This window comes from Protopterus annectens, chromosome 6.part0 (assembly GCF_019279795.1).
Source record: "Protopterus annectens isolate FY-2018-M chromosome 6.part0, PAN1.0, whole genome shotgun sequence".
NCBI classification, from domain to species: Eukaryota; Metazoa; Chordata; order Ceratodontiformes; family Protopteridae; genus Protopterus; species Protopterus annectens.
Genome location: NC_056737.1, coordinates 1,701,418,953 through 1,701,436,037, shown reverse-complemented (window position 1 = coordinate 1,701,436,037; position 17,085 = coordinate 1,701,418,953). Strand labels below are relative to the sequence as shown.

Genomic DNA, 17,085 nt, shown 5'->3' with positions numbered 1-17,085 from the left:
AACGCTCTGATCCTGATGTTTCAAATCCAGTTGGGTCAGAAGAGAAGAGTGAGGTCCTATGGATGGAGAAGGTCCTATAGGCAACTGGGCTGGGGACGGCAACAAGCCCAACTTGATTTGGGCCTTGAGGAAACAATTTATCCTATCCCTATCTGTGGGTAGCAAACCTCTGGAGGACCTGGAAATAGCAGAAGAATGACCTGACCTTCCTAGACATCCTGTCAATGCCCTATGATCCTGGGAGGGGGGACCGACTCCAATGCATTGGATCCGATCTCTTAGATCTGGAGGGGGGACTGCCAATGTTTGTCTGATCCAAAGCCCTGGGAGAATCCGACACCTTAGCCTGTGTACCAGATGGATCCAACAAACATCGTATCCGAAGGCCTCCGATCTGACAGACTGAGTGAGGCTCTCAGAGCAGAAGAGCCCACATCCGAAGCCATAGAGGCTGGGCTCGGATCTGAGGATCTCAATCTGAGAGCCTTGGCTTTTTAGAAATAGACCCCTTGGAGGGAGGGAGGAGGTCTCTTCTTGGGGTCCCGAGCAGCTTTAGAGGGAGAGTCTGAAGCCAGTGGACTGCCCTGGCAGCAATTTATTTCTGCGCTCTGTGAGAGCCCTAGGGGTGAATGTCGCACAAATGTCACATTGAACCTCCAGGTGAGGCTCTCCCAAACAGTAAACACACTCCTTGTGAACGTCGGAATGAGGCATTTTCTGACTGCATGACTAGCATCTTTTAAAACCTGAAGGTTTATCAGACATCACACACCAAACACGCACACTAGTTAAGAAAATAGAAGTTTATTTATTTTTTAACGGTAGGGAAAAAAAAAAAAAAAAAAAAAAAGGGTGGAAGAAACCCAAAACTAAGAAAGGGAGAAATAGGCACCCTTACACAAACAAAGCAGCTATGGGAGGGAAGGAGAACTAAGACCGAACGAAAAACACCACTTTCACTCACTCAAAATAGGGAATAAAAACAGTTGCTTATCTAACAGGAGGACGCTCGAGCCCGGATCATGACCTATGCGTTCAGCGGCAAACAAGACCTGGGGGTTACTGGTCAGCAGGGGTTATGGGAAGGGGAGGAGCCTAAGCTCTGGATCTGTCCATCAGCTGCCGGCTCAGATCAGAGGTCAGATCCAAGACCCATCCGTGATGAGTAATGACACAGATAGCATCAGATCATGAACTAGCATCACCACTAAGGACCCTTTTCAATCATAGCCTAACAGGCTTTGTTCTTGCAGAATGGAGAACAGCTACTGTTATTCTCCTCCACAAAGGTGGCCTAGCAGCAGAACCGGAGAATTACAGTCTCATAAGCCTGACCAGCCTCATCTGCAAGGCCAAGGAACATATCATTATGGGCCTGATAAAGACATGGGTGACCTTCAAACCCTGGATCCTACCCAATTTCGATTCATGAAGAGCAGATCCTGTGCCTGTTAAATCAGGTGGATTTCTTTGAAAGTGTGTCCAAGGCCACTGATGGGGGCAAATCTGTGCACACAGCATACCTCGATTTGGCAAAGGCTTTTGACACAATCCTACATTCAGGCACTACCGAAAAACTTTGCAAACTGAATGTAAACCCCTTCATTGTAAGATGGGTTGCCAAATGGCTCACAAACCAGATACACCCTGGGTGACACCACATCAACCAGCAGACCTGTTACCAGTGGGGTGCCACAGGGGTCAGTGCTGGGCCCCTTACCGTTTGGTATACACTTCTCAGAAGTTCAGGTCAAACTAAAAGGTTGTGGCTGACCAAGTTTGCAGACGACTACAAACTACATGCAATCACTGAATCCCCAAATGAGGGCAGTACACTCCAGGAAGGTCTCACACAGACCAACAACTGGTGTATTAGTTACAGTCTCAAAATGAATGCAAAGAAATGCATCACCATTCCCTTCAGCACAAATAATGTCCCTTCACACTATTAAATCAATAACACCTTAAGTGCCCATGAAGTGGTAAGGGACCTGGGATCAAAGGTTGACCGCAACCTTAACTTCGACCACCACGTGTCTACCACTGTAAAAAAGCTTTCCATGTAGTTCACTTGATTAGTAAAAGCATCATCTCAACAGCAAAAGAAGTTTTAACCCTCTTATACTCAGCACTTATCTGGCCTATAATTGAGTACACTACCCCATTCGGTATATACCATACTAAGCACCTACAGAAATTACAGAAACCTCAAACAAAGAAGATTAAGGGCCTCCAGCATATGCCTTACATGGACCGACTAAAACCCTTGTCATTATACTCCATATCATATTGACTTCTTAGGGGAGACATATGCCTGGCATACAGAACAACCCAAGACCCAAACCTAATGAACTTACTGCATATCCATAAATAAAATGGGTATAGCGCCACCCATTCCAGGGACTCAAATATGGCTTGTGACTTAAATAGGATATGCTGGAGGGACAGATTTATCTCCCAGCGACTGCCACATCCTTGGAACAGACTACCAATTCATGTGAAACAGAACATTTCTGGGACACTGTTCAAGAGGAACCTGGATGAGTGGACAGGCACCATACATTCTTACCACAGATAGTGCCCAAAACCCTCCTAAACATGGGCAGTCATCACTAAATGCAATCTTGGGTATTGACTAGTACTTCTCTATTACACTGGGTTGAAACAGCTATGTTTAAAATTACCTCAATGTCGACAGCCTAGTAATCTCCTATAATCCTATGAAACATCAAGCTAGGATTAGATTTTTTTCAGGTTCTGTCCATAGTGACCCTTAAAGTATATCAATCTAATATATCATCAAGATAGTCCAAACTAATGAGATAAAATGGATGATTTCAGATATCAATAGTATCATTTCATTTTACTTTAAGTAAAAGTAGTATTTCAAAGAAAGTTAACCAGGGAAAAGAAATAAACTATTAGTTAAGTAGTAATAGAAAATGCATCTTATACAAAACAACACACTGTTGTTCCTGCCTTAGCACCATATTTAATATTATCACAGACTTTGATTACAGCTACCTATGCAGACAAACCTAGGAAGAAAAATACAAGAGTACCACATGAAGGCAAAAATCAGACATGTTTAGAGATACTGGCTAACAAACCTATAATGAAAAGAATCTGAACCAGCAATACAGAAGTACGCGTCTCTCAAAGTAAACAGTGTCCAATTCCAAGTGCAAGTCTCAAACTGTCGGCAATAAGCATTATGCTTTTTCTCAAAATAGTACTTTTTAAATCAAATATATTTTTCAGTATACTCATTCCACCACATGCCAAGGCCACAGACTTCCACCACAGAGAGAGAGAGAGAGAGAGAGAGATACTCCACCATGCAAGTGTGATGACAGAAGACTCCAGATTAATAACTTTCTGAAACTGGATGGACAAGGACAAAGGCTTCCTAAATTATTCCTAAAGTATTAGGCTCTTAAGTGTTAATCACACATGATATACTGCATTAAAAGCATAGTAAGATATGTATAAGTTTCTCAATGCACAAGGACCCCATATCATTATATTTAGGAGTAGTAACATTGTATTTTGTTGTGTATTAGTTAGTGAAACACATCTGCCATTTTCATTACATTCCATACAACCTGAATTATAAGACGAAAAAAAAAACTTACTGTGGAAATGTGTTCCAGTTCCATGTGTTTGGCCAAAGGAAGCCGCAGAAACTGACCCTTAATGAGAAAGTCAAACTCCACATGACTGTGGTCCTCTGTTGAAAAAAAAATCCACATCTACCTGTGTTAACTGTTTACAGCAGGTATGAGTAAATACATTTGCTACTTTTAAATATATAAACCTCAAAACTCACACATACCTTTAGTGAACCAAAAGCTAAAAAGAAAAAAAATCTCCAAAAGTGTTTTTCAACATAACCTTTGATAAGGTAACCTATTAGCAAAGTGTCTTTCAAATCACCTTTGAGAATGTTCCTGCTGGAAGGAAATGCACAGATTATTTTAAAAAAGAAAATAATTTATACAGGAATCCAATTAATCAATGCACTGTGTATAAAATAAGTTTCACACATTTCTCTTAAATAATACAGTATATAAAAGCAAAAATCACCAAGTTGTAATATAGTCAATCTTCTATTAAAACATGGCTACTTTTATACAATTAATTTAGCCTTCAGATGAGCCTTTTAATAACAAATCACTACAAATGACACAAACACCACTTCCCTGATTACTCATGCTTACTTTGCACATATGCAAATCAGAAAATAACAGTTTTATTAAACTGTTTTGCGAATAACCCTTAAAAACTCCTCTCTGTACTGCCTTTTTTGGGATAACTGTATTCTGATAGTCCTAAATGGCACACAACTATGTCCCATAACACTGATTATGGTTTTGCCATGTTTACAGACACATAGGATAGAGATGTACATTCTAATAGTGAACTGGAAATATTATGAATATATGCATAAAGATGAATAGATTCTACACAATGAAATGGAAATAAAAGGCAGAAAACACACAAAGCTTTGTAATAAAGACATCCTTAGCATCTCAAAGACAGAAAAAGGTGACAGAATGTGATCCAAACATATTCCTAAAGTACTAATTGAAAAGTATTTAAAGATGTGTGGTGGACTTTATTACATTTCAGTAGGTGATGTCACGGTGACAATTAAACAGTTCTGTTGGGGCAAGACCTGCAGGAGTGGGAGAGATACTTCTTGAAATGCTCAAGGCAAAGACGCAGTTGGGTTTTGTGGCCAAAACAACTTTTCAGTGTTGCCTACAATGCTGGAACAGTACCCCAAGACTAGTAAAATGAGATAGTGTCCCTGTTTAAATTAAAAGGAGACATGGAGGTGTGCTCTACTTAGAGAGGGACCATATTCAGTCTCCTTGGAAAACCATATGCCAGTATATTGCAAAGGAAGCTTCATTCAGCAGTCAAGCCACTGATTTGAGAGGAGCAATGTGGTTTCTGTCATGATCATATAACAATGGATCTGCTCTTTAACCTTGGAAAGACAGTGGGAGAGGGTGTAGTTTGCCATTACTGCTTACTTATGTCTTGAGACTTGGAAAGGCATTGTACCTAGAAAGTTCTGTAGGAAGTACATGTTCCAGCACAACTGCAAAGTGTCATCTGCTACCAGTGTTTCAGTGCTCAAGAGCAATGTCCACATTCTCAGCATTAATGCGAATATGTTACAGGTTAGTAAAGGTGTCCACAAAAGGATTGTCTTTCAACACGTTTGTTACATTCATGCAAAAGATACCAGGGTGTGGAGAGTAGCCAATCTGGGGTTGTAAGGGTTTAAGATGATATCCCAGATGTCTCAAAAGAATGATTTCCAGAGTGTATTAGAACAATTTGCTGCAGAGTGTAAAGCAGCTGGCATGAAGATCAGCACTACCAGAATAAGAGAGTGAACTACCCACTGCAGGTGGGGGGAGGGGCTACCTCAAGTGAAGGAGAGAAAGTATCTTCTGCCTTCTCCACAAGTGAAAGAAAATGGGAAACCAACAAGTGGATGGGTACAGTGATTACAGAACTGCATGGGTTATACTGGAGTGTGTCAGTGAAACAAGACCTTAGTCACAGGATGACACTCGCAATTTGCCAGTCAATTTATATGTCCATCCGCATCTATTGCCACTGCTCCACGTGTTGAAAGCAAAAGGTGTTTTTTGGCTACTTATGAGGATGCTTCCAGGATGGCTACTCATAGAAGGATAACAGAGGACAGCACATTTGGAGAAGGCCTCAAAGCAGATGCAAGACACACTGGAGGAAATACTATCACCAGCTTGGCTGGGAATGTCTAAGGATCTCATAGAATACACTGAAGACTGACGCTAGGAACACAGAAGTCTGATATACATCGCTGAGCTTAATACCACTATGACCATCACAAAGACAAGTTGCTTAAAAAAATGAATGGATGTAGAACTGAAACTTAGCTGCTGCAATATGCACTTGTTACTCTTCTTACACTTTTAAGTGAATCCAAGATGGCCATTGTCTGTCCAAGACAATCTCAGGTACATTTTAATCTATCTTCTTACCAACTGCTGGTCAAAATCTGTACATATGTTTTATAGCTTCATCACTGTTATCACACGATTCCAATCCCCACTGCTGTTACTCCCTAGGTTTTCCTTTAACCATTACTATGCTATAGTCAAAATTGTACATTTTACCATTTGTGTATGCATTTGCAACTGATGTTTTGTTTGTTTTAACTACTGTACTCTGCAAACTGAGGTGGGCCTGAAAATGGTCTTTAGTTGAGCAGCACCCTATCCTTCCAAATCAATAAAATAAATAACTGTGCACAACTAGCAGCTGTGCATTTAGTGTTCTTAAGCTACATTTGCCCTGCTCGATTCTCAGCTAGAGCGTCTTCTGTGTGGAGACATGCGTGAATGGGCATTCCTTCGTTGAAGGTTGTGCGTCAGGGCCAGCAACTCGGCACGTAAAAATCTACTGCCAATCATTAGCGGACCGGAGTTCCGCTGTGGCGACCCCTAACTGGGAAAAGCCAAAAGACAACAAAAAAAGCTACATTTTCAACACTGCTCATGTATATTTCAACTGCTGGGGAATCGTCCCACAGAGTGACTGTTTCTGCTATATTGTGGATATACCTTTTGGCTTCTTGCAGTTTTTAAATCCAGCAATGGCATTCGACAATAACAGCTTCACATGCAATAATGGCCACTATTTTATCTCGTGCATGTTTTTTTGTCTTATACCAAGCACAGTGAAATGTATTCAGATTTACCTGGTATTTGGTCTTTTTGCTTGCAACCATGCTTATGGTGCCCACAACATTGAATCGGACCACAACTGTGTTAAGTCTGCAGGCTTGCTGATGCTTTGTGCTAGCTGGAGTGTACCAGATTATTTTTGTGTGTAGTCTTTTTGCTTCACAGATACTGATAAACAGAATTTTGCTGCCTTTTTTTCAAGATTGTTAGTCTACAATCTTCCTGGAGAACTCCGATAATCAGGACTGCTTCGGTGTTGCATCATTCGCATACAGAAACTTCTAGAATGTGTGCAGTCATTTGGTTTGGCAAACTGGGAGTATGGAGTCTCTACTAACTACACAGTCCTTGAAGGATTACGCAAGGCCTTCAAACTCCTGCCAAAGATAAAGCCTATCCCTTATTAAAAACAATCAATACAAAGTTTGCAGACTGCTACATAATACATCCAAGTAGAAGAATTGACTGTTTCTGCATTTAACTTTTTTTTTTAAAGTCAGTTTTCAGTCTGCATGTTTTGCTACCGTGTGTACTTTTTAAGACAAACAATTAAAAGCACTGCTAAAAAATCTCTGTATTTGTAATATGAAGATTTTTTAGCAATACTTTTAATCGTTTAGATGTGTTTTGGATCGGTGATTTGAAATTTGTTATTTTAAAATGTTTTATTCTAAACTGTCTTTTTAAATGGTGATTTGGTAACTAGGGTTAATTAACTGCAAGTATATTTAAAGAATTGTGGGTAGGTTGCCCGATACCCGATGATGTCCTGTCTATACGTATGAAAATGCAGTGGCGAGTCAGTTAATGTGTTCAGGATTGCATTGAAACAAACAGTTAATTTTTACTTCTACTTCTTGGTGCTCTCTGGACTTCTTACAGTGCTTGTCATAGTTCTTTTCGAGTTGCCACCTTTTTTAGGTGTCGTTTGGCACAGAGTTTCTTCATTTGGTTTTGAGCAAAAATAAAGTAAAGCGTGATAAATAGTACTCTGTGATTTTTTTTTTTTTTTTTTGCAAAGTGGCTTGTGGCAAACGATTGTAAAATGTTCAGTCTGCAATGAACTGGAAGTGAAGAGCAAATAGGCTCTGACAAAGGGAAATATTTATTAAACCAAGTTTTAAAGTATTGTGTAATATGGAAAGCAGTGCCAGAATGATGAGTGATGTTGAATATTTTCATAGGGTAATGAGAAACTGCTGAAAGTCTGTTTACTAAATCAATTGTATAGTAAATTTCTAAAAGGCTGTTTATCAAAATATCTGCATAATGAATGTACTAAGTTGTTGAATGAACTACATTAAGAAAATGTTGCAGTATGAAGCATGTGCTTGAGAGAAATTACTAAAGCAAATCACAAGCATGTCAAAACTGTGTTGAATTTTCAAACTGCAAAAATTGGTTCAATGAATTGTAAAGTATTGCTATTCAAACTTGATTACGACATGTCAAAAAAGCACAAAGGAAATCTGTTGTGAATTTCTGCAGCTCAACAAAATAAGTTAAAAAGGGTCTGGCAGTGAATATTTGAAATGCTTCATGAAATACATGTACAATTATACAATGCCTCCTCTAAAACGTGCACGCTGATTGGCCAGCCCAACCAGCGTGCCCGTTGTAAATCCCTCAATATACTAACGGAAAAAGGTCCGGTCGCCCAGACTTTTTCCGTTAGTATAAGCTACTAATCTCGCTATGTTAAAAGAGTTTAACATAGCGACACAGGTTTAAAAAAAGCAACGCAGATCTCCGTTGCTTTTTTTAAAGCTGTCTCGCTATGTTAAACTCCTTTAACATAGCGACACAATGTAAAACGGAGATCTTGCGATCTCCGTTGCTTTTTTTTTAACCTGTCTCGCTATGTTAAATGAGTTTAACATAGCAAGACAGCTTTAAAATAAGCAGCGGAGATCTCCGTTGCTTATTTTAACCTGTCTCGCTATGTTAAACCCATTTAACATAGCAAGACAGTAAAAAGCAACGGAGATCTTGCGTTCTCCGTTGCTTTTGCCCACAGCTCTGATGTATCAGAACTGCCACGGAACACCAGACAGCTGCGGAAGGGCAGCAAAGAGGCATTATACAATGCCATTATTTAAGAAAAGTAATTATTTCTTTTCTTAAAATAATGTCATTGTATAATAGCAATAACCCACTTCTGGGTGTGGGTAATGCTGGATTTACCCACGGTTGTCTTTGTTTGGTCCCTCGGGCTTCGCCCTCGGGACCAAACCACACCAACCGTGGGTAAATCCAGCATTACCCACACCCAGGCGTGGGTTATTGCTATAACAACTACTGGTAAAAGCAGTCTGTTGAAATAAAGAAAGTGTGGTTTAACAAACTGCTAATTGTGACATCTTGGCTACAGAAGGTACAGCTTTGAACAGAACAATAAATTAACATTGTACTTCTTTCTGACCTGCTTAACTGTTCCCATTAATGAGCTGGGTATAAGGGAAACTACAGGAAGTTCCTCAAACAAGACAATTGCTGTAAGAGTTTAAATATGTTTTGTGTATTGTGCAATAAGAAGTAGAAAATGAAAAAGTGCGTGTGTGTGTGTGTGTGTGTGTGTGTGTGTGTGTGTGTGTGTGTGTGTGTGTGTGTGTGTGACAAAAGTCTTGGTGGAATAAAAAAATGCTTTGCTGCAGTGCAATGAAAAAGTATTAGCCCCTTCCTGACTTCTTATTTTTTTCTGCATGTTTGTCACACTTAAATCTTTCAGATCATCAAACATATTTAAATATTAGACAAAGATAACCCAAGTAAACAAAAAATGCAGTTAAGTGATGATTTTATTTATTAAGGAAAAAAAAAAAACTATCAAAACCTACATGGCCCTATGCGAAAAAGTAATTGCCCCTAAACTTAATAACTGGTTGTGCCACCCTTAGCGGCAGCAACTGGAATCAAGTGTGTGTGATAACTGGCAAGGAGTCTTTCACATCGCTGTTGAGGAACTTTGGCCCACTCTTCTGTGCAGAATTGTTTTAATTCAGCCATATTGGATGGTTTCAGAGGTTGAGCCTCCTTTTTAAGGTCATGCCACAGCATCTCAACTGGATTCAAGTCCAAACTTAGACTAGGTTACTCCAAAACCTTCATTTTTTTTTTTTTAAGCCATTCGGAGGTGGACTTGCTGGTGTGTTTTATATCATTGTCCTGCTGCAGAACTCAAGTGAGGTCATGAACTGCTGGCCGGACATTCTCCTGCAGGATTTTTTGGTGAGAGCAGAATTCATTGTTCCATCAATCACAGCAAGTCGTCCACATCTGGAAGCAGCAAAGCTGCCCCAGACCATCACACTACCACCATGTTTGACTATTGGCATGATGTTCTTTTTCAGATGCGGTGTTACTTTTATGCCAGATGTAACAGGACACACACCTCCCAAAAAGTTAAATTTTTGTTTAGTCAGTCCACAGAATATTTTCCCAAAAGTCTTTAGGATCATCAAGATGCTTTTTGGCAAAAGTAAGATGAGCCTTCATGTTCTTTTTGGTCAGCAGTGGTTTTTGCCTTGCAACTCTGCCATGCATGCCATTTTTGCCCAGTCTCTTTCTTACAGTTGAGTCATAAACACCAACCTTAACTGAGGCAAGTGAGGCCTGCAGTTCTTTAGATGTTCTGTTTTTTTTCTGACCTCTTGGATGAGTCGTTGCTGCGCTCTTGGGGTAATTTTTTGTAGGCTGGCCATTCCTGGAAAGGTTCACCACTGTTCCATGTTTTCTCCATTTGTGCAGAATGGCTCTCACCGTGGTTCGCTGGCGTCCCAAAGCTTTAGAAACAACTTTGTAACCTTTTCCAGACTGATAGATGTCAATTACTTTGTTTTTCATCTGTTCCAGAATTTCTTTAGATCGCAGCATGATGTCTTCCTTTTTGGGATCTTTTGGCCTACTTCACTTTGTCTGACAGGTTCTATTTAAAGGATCTCTTGATTCAAGAGGTCTGGCAGTAATTAGGCCTGGGTGGGGCTAGAGAAATTGAACTCAAGCTTTCCCAAAAATGTGATTAACCACAGTTACTTCATGATTTAACAAGGGGGGGCAATTACTTTTTCACATAGGCCCATGTAGGTTTGGATAGTTTTTTTCCCCTTAATAAATAAAATCATCACTTAAAAACTGCATTTTGTGTTTACTTGGGTTATCTTTGTCGAATATTTGTCTAATATTTAAATTTGTTTGATGATCTAAATCATTTAAGTGTGACAAACATGCAAAAAATAAGAAATCAGGAAGGAGGCAAATACTTTTTCATTGCACTCTATATGAACAATCTAAATAGGCTTCTAATGAATTATGGAGAATTCACCTGTGAATGAATTGCCAACAAAGAAAATTTGTGAATGTGATCTATTTTCTAAAGTTGTGTTTGTACACAGTTAACTGATGAATTTTATCCTAAAGATGAAATCTATACAGATTTTTAATTGTCTCAAAGAAGTCTGGGATATGCCGGAAAGACTGTTCATAAAGTTTACTGCCTACTTGAGACAGGCTGAGAATATAGTTGCCATATTCAGAAAAAAGATACTACTAAAATAGCCTTGAAAGTGACCAATATATGAAAAACAAAAACAAACATGAATAGATTCTAAAGTTACTTCTTACACCCCATTATTTAACTGTAGCTTAGCCACGCTAAGCTACTACTCCATGCAGTCTCCCAAAATATCAGAATTAAATACCCATCCTCTTGTCTGTTGCACCTTTTCTTTAGTAGAAGCCATTACTTACAAAGTTTTTATTTTTGAACTTGGTTTAACTTTTTCAAAGGCAAAGCTTAAAGTCTTAAATTTATGTGGAAAGCCAGTACCAAGTGTTGAATGCTGTAGAAATGAGCGTCTATCTCAGCTAAAGTGGCTGAAAATGGCTTGACATTTCACAATACATGTTTATATATTTAATCATTACCTTCTTTTCAGGGTATGACCTGCATATAACTAAATCATACAAAGTACAAGGCAACGGAGTCCTGCAACCAATTATACCTTGACAGTACCCTCCCTTACACCATACCTCCTTTTCTCAAGGAGAGCTAGGCCTGCTGAGCCAGAAGTGAATTTCTGAAAACCCATCCAATCATCCAATTACCATTTGAAGAAACAAGGTATCACACTGCATAATTTGCAGTGGGAGTCTAGTCCAAAAATGGGGAAGGCACTGCATTATGAACCTATCTCATTACTGTGTTTAATTAGTTTGCTGATGAAGATTTAGTTCGCTGGTTCTGGTATCTGTAAGCCTATTTGATTTGTGGACATAAAAGAGATACAAGACCAATGGATACCTAATGGCATGGAAGGCAAAGCACCAATCTCCCTCAACAGTCTAAAGGACACAGAATAGAGTAACAATGCTTCCAGTCTTTTCTGGTAACTTAGGGTTTTTAAGCCAGTGATCTTCTTAGGAACCTCTGTGTTTTTTAGTTACTTGACATGTTTGGCAAGATGCATCCCAAAGGAAACAGCATACTCAATAACTGCCCTAATCAATAATTAACATAAGGGGACAATGACCTCTTTAGATATGGATACATTCATTTAGCAAATCAGCAGTACTAAGTAGAAGGACTTTCTGACTAGTGCGGTTACATAATGATAAAAGGAGAGGGAATTATCAACCAAAGTGCTAAGGTCTTTTAACAACCAAGAGAACATTCTTATTATGGAGCAGGATGTTTTCCATGTTATACTCTGGTAGAAGGTGGGTGTCAAACAAATATGACAATATTGCACATTTCAGCATCTCAGCCAGTGTTCACTTCAGCATGCATTTATGAATGCAAGTTCTTTCTGAGGGGCTTGGACATCAGAAGGGAACTTGACAACGAGTCCCAGTTTGCAAATGTCTGCAAACATGTTACCCAAAGTTATTGGTTCATAGTCTGAAGTTCAGAAAAGTGAATGCTGAAAATAAACAGATCCCAGCAATGAGCCCTGTAGGACACCACTGATCATCTTCTTACTCTCTGATGAGGCCCTAGCTACCCCCTACTGTGTATGTACTCTCTTTTAGCCAATTTGTTATCCATCTTACTGGATAGGGATCTATACATTATGCATTAAGGTACTAAATATGCTAGCACGGAGGACGGTGTCAAACACATTAACAGCATGACCACTGTCAAAAACTTGTGTTACCCTTATAAATTTCACCACATTCATTGCACAGGATCTACCACAGACAAAATCAAGTTGTTGTGGGTCAAGACTGAAAAGATTTTTAATATTAATAAACTAGAGATTTGGAAGGTAAAGGTCACCAGTTTACGATCCAACTTAAACATGGAATGAGATACCAGAGAATAGTACATGAAGAAGCTATATTCATAGGAACCAGGCCAAGAATATTATGTGTTTTATAGTAGTTTTTTTTAATCTGATTCAGAGAATTTTCAATTAAGCTCTCGTGTACATTTACAATGGAGGTATATGTATTGCAGTTTATTGAAATCTCCCAAAACAACTGAGTTTTGTTTATGCAGATGTCGTTAAGTACATTTAGGAAGCTTATATGATTTTCAGGGAAGCAGCAGTTATAACAGGCTATAAACTGAGAGCTGGTCCTGTTTACTGCAATTTGGAGCTCAAAGAGTTCTGTGTATGACTCTCTGGTAATCTGTCTAAAGATGATATGGTCCCCAATAAATATGTTGATGCCATTGCAGTTACCAACGGGTTTGAAACTATGGTAAGCACAAAACCTAGATGTGACGTCCCTGCTCTGTGACAGTAATCAAGGAGTCTTAATCCTCACCACTGACAGGAAAGAGACCTTCACTTGCAACAAAAATAGATGTACACAGTATTTCCAGATGCAGCTCTCTGCACCAAGCATGTTGTTGTTGTTGTTACATCTTTCGGCTTTTCCCGGTTAGAGGTCGCCACAGCGGAACTCCGGTCCGCTAATGATTGGCAGTAGATTTTTATGTACCGAGTTGCCAGCCCTGACGTACAACCTTCAACGAAGGTACGCCCATTCACGCATGTCTCCACACAGAAGACGCTTTAGCTGAGAATCAAACAGGACGTCTTACTGCGAGGCGACAACGCTACCACAACACCACCGATTTCCCTTAAAAGCACACAGAGAACACACTCCCATCCTGGGGCTGGGTTTTTCTCTCTATACAGGCCCCAAGTAAGACCCCCCACTGACAGCTGTAAAGTTGAATCCTCAGCTAAGTGTTCCAAGCAAAGTCCTCCACCACCCTCTCTGTGAAACCAATGCTCCGTGTCCCTGCTCCAAATAGCTGACACACACTCTGAGATTTGATTTTCTCTCTCTCAGACACACACACACACACACACACACACACACACACACACACACACACACACTTGTGAAAAGGTTGGCGTAGATTTACTAGCTATACCCCCCTCTGCCCAGACTATAAGGTAGGTACTGCCACCAGAAAACTCCAAAGCCAGCTACTCTAAAGCTCTTATAAGTGTACATAATTATACCGAGTAAAATTAATACTAATAGTAGCGTTTATCCAAAGCAACAAGGCTTTCAGGAGTGGCCAGTGTCAAATAAATATAAGTACTCTCAAAGGTTAAACTATTCTCTAAAAGACCAACCACAAAGAAAAAAGTTTAAATATATTTAATAATAAAAGAAGATGAAAATACTAAATATTTATTTACAATAAACACCAGAGTTTCATCACAGGAAATATTTAAAATAACAGATGGATAAAAGATTCACAACAGGCACAAAAAAACAGTACGTAACTAATCTCACTATAGTTTCCTGACTGATATAAATTACTACTATTCCCTGGTTATTTACTAAAGCAAAGCAAGGCAAGATGAAATGGGTGAGTGATCCTTCCTTGTCAGGTTTCAAAAACAGACTGCTCTGAAACTTGTATCATTTAGTATTAAAACATCATTTTGCTGTTGGATTGCAGAACAACATCACATACATCTGGTCATCTGACTCTAGTTCCCACACTACCCCCTTTCTTAGAAACTGAACCAGAATTTAGCACATATGTGTTACCATACAAACAGAGCTTTGCTGAGATGTGCTATAGCATCTGCAAACTATAAAAAACATTTAAAAACTTCACCTTTCCAGGGTACCAATTAGTTCACCCCAGAGGACAATACAGTAGGATTCCTAGTCCTGGTTTTCACAGATATGTCATCTTTGGCTGCATCAGAACTTTAAGACATAATCTTTATGGCCTAAACCAGGTAATTTAATTTCAGCCTATTTTTCAAAGTTAGCTGGCCCATTACAATGCAGTCTAACATACAGGTGTATTTTTTCTGTCCAACAGGACCCACTGTTGGTACATTTTCAATATGTTTAGCTTTACAAATACATTTTCAATACAAGCAAATGTACAAATGAGTTTGATATACAAAGGACTGAATTCTTTCCAAAACTCCAGCTAGCTATGCTGGCATATGTTAAACATCCACTGCCACACTTCTCCTGGCATAGCTGGCAATACCTCCCACCATCACACCTGCTTTCTGAATATTTAATGAAGTTTTAGTAATTACAAACATATGGATACATTCTAAATGCAGGACAGCCTCAAGGTTGGGCTGTTTACCTCTGAAACTTCAGGCACGGAGCACAGCCACCTTAATGTGATCCTGTTTTGGATTTTATACATTAGTTATGTTAGGATGCTAGCTAAATTTCTGCCTAAAACACACTATGGGGGCAAATAAGGCTTTAATCGGTATGCAGAAGTCTTAGAATGAGAGATGTAGGCCATCATTTAAAAATAAAGTCGGACTGTTGAGCATTTCGTCCCATGTTGGAACATAGTGGACCTCCCCACCACAAATGGCACCAATTGTCTTTTTTGTACCTAGGAATCATTCTTGGCAAAACAAAAATTTCACTCATAACCAGAGTATTACCAGCATTTGTGACATGCACGCAGAGTTCTGACACAACTCTCTACATACTGCTCAGAGCTTTGCACCCAAGTCACTCGCGCCCCCCCCCACAAACACACACACACACACACACACACACACACACACACACACACACACACACACACACACACAAATCACCATCTCATAATCATACTTGTTACGTAAAAGGGCCTTCAGGGTCCTTGAGCTATCAAAGATCCTGGCACCTGAAAGGCAACTCACCACTACCTTGTGTCCAGCCTAGCAAAATGAGATATGTGTACCTGACTACACAGTCACTAGAGTATTTTTGACTTGTACAGTGATGTTGTGCAGTAGATCTGAGACAATTTACCTCTTGAGATGTCACTGCTAAAAAAAGTGTGCCTGAAGGTGATTTGGTGCTAGATTTTCATGGAGACCTAGTGTTTGCAGGTCTAGAAAGCTCTGGTAATTTTTTTACAGCCTCAGCATAAGATATTTTAGTGTAGATTGGTGCAAGAGTGTAGTGGTTGCGCATTTTCTTCACAGTCCATGACTTTTGTGAGAGTGAGACCTTCATGTGTATTACACATCTGCACGGCTCACAAACAGTATTGCTTGCGTTGAGTAAAAGTTTGTTATCTGTGAGCATAAACTGGTTTGAAACAAGCAAGCTGACCTTCCACCCTGGTCGAGGGATTTTTGAGAATTAAGACTACAAATAGCACTATATGTAGTTAAAGGGTTAGTTAATGGGCTATACTGTGGAGGAATGTAGCAGTGCAGATTTTCTTATGCCGAGTTTACAGCGTTATTAAACGCACTAATGCTTACCATCCTTTGCTTCCAAGAGTTTGTTGATCAAATTGCCAAGGTGTGTAACTTCAGATGAAGCTGGGACTGAGAAAGGCACATCATCAACTGAATACCTGCAAATGGAAGGAAACAGAAAAAAAAATTAAAAAGGAAAACTGTATATTTACTACAGGCAACATACCACAATTTGTCAAACATTCATTTCAACTTACTGAGTTAATCAAACAACTTTTCCAGTATTGTATTTTATCCTTTTCTCCAGCTGCCCTCATCAAGTGATATTTGAGATGCAAACATCTGTTGTTTTAAGAAGCAAAAGGTCAAATTAGTTACTATAAGGCTCTACTGGAAGGATATTTCTTATTTATTCAATATCCCCAAAAGATCATACAACACTGCTAAACGAACATTGAGTATTCTTGTAGAGATCACTAAAGTCAACCTGATCTTGTGTGCCTTAAATAATATAGGAAATGCCCTCCTATAAGCCATCATGAAACTAAAGAAAAAAAGACAAATTCCCATCTGCCACTGAAAAGACTGTGGAATGTTCGTGAGCCCTTATAATGGCTAGTTTGTCTCTGCAATGACCAGTATCTTTCACTGTACATTAATATAGCTACTGTACTCATATG

General features: G+C 39.4%; 1 protein-coding gene across 1 annotated transcript in view; it reads right to left on the bottom strand.

The window, feature by feature from the left end:
- WDR12 (WD repeat domain 12) overlaps positions 1 to 17,085 on the bottom strand; it is a gene marked incomplete in the record, with an annotated part of 668,024 nt that overhangs the window by 607,874 nt on the left and 43,065 nt on the right. The window contains 2 exon segments of the mRNA XM_044075093.1: positions 3,636 to 3,730; positions 16,469 to 16,563. Of these exon segments, the coding sequence (XP_043931028.1) occupies positions 3,636 to 3,730; positions 16,469 to 16,563 (190 nt within the window).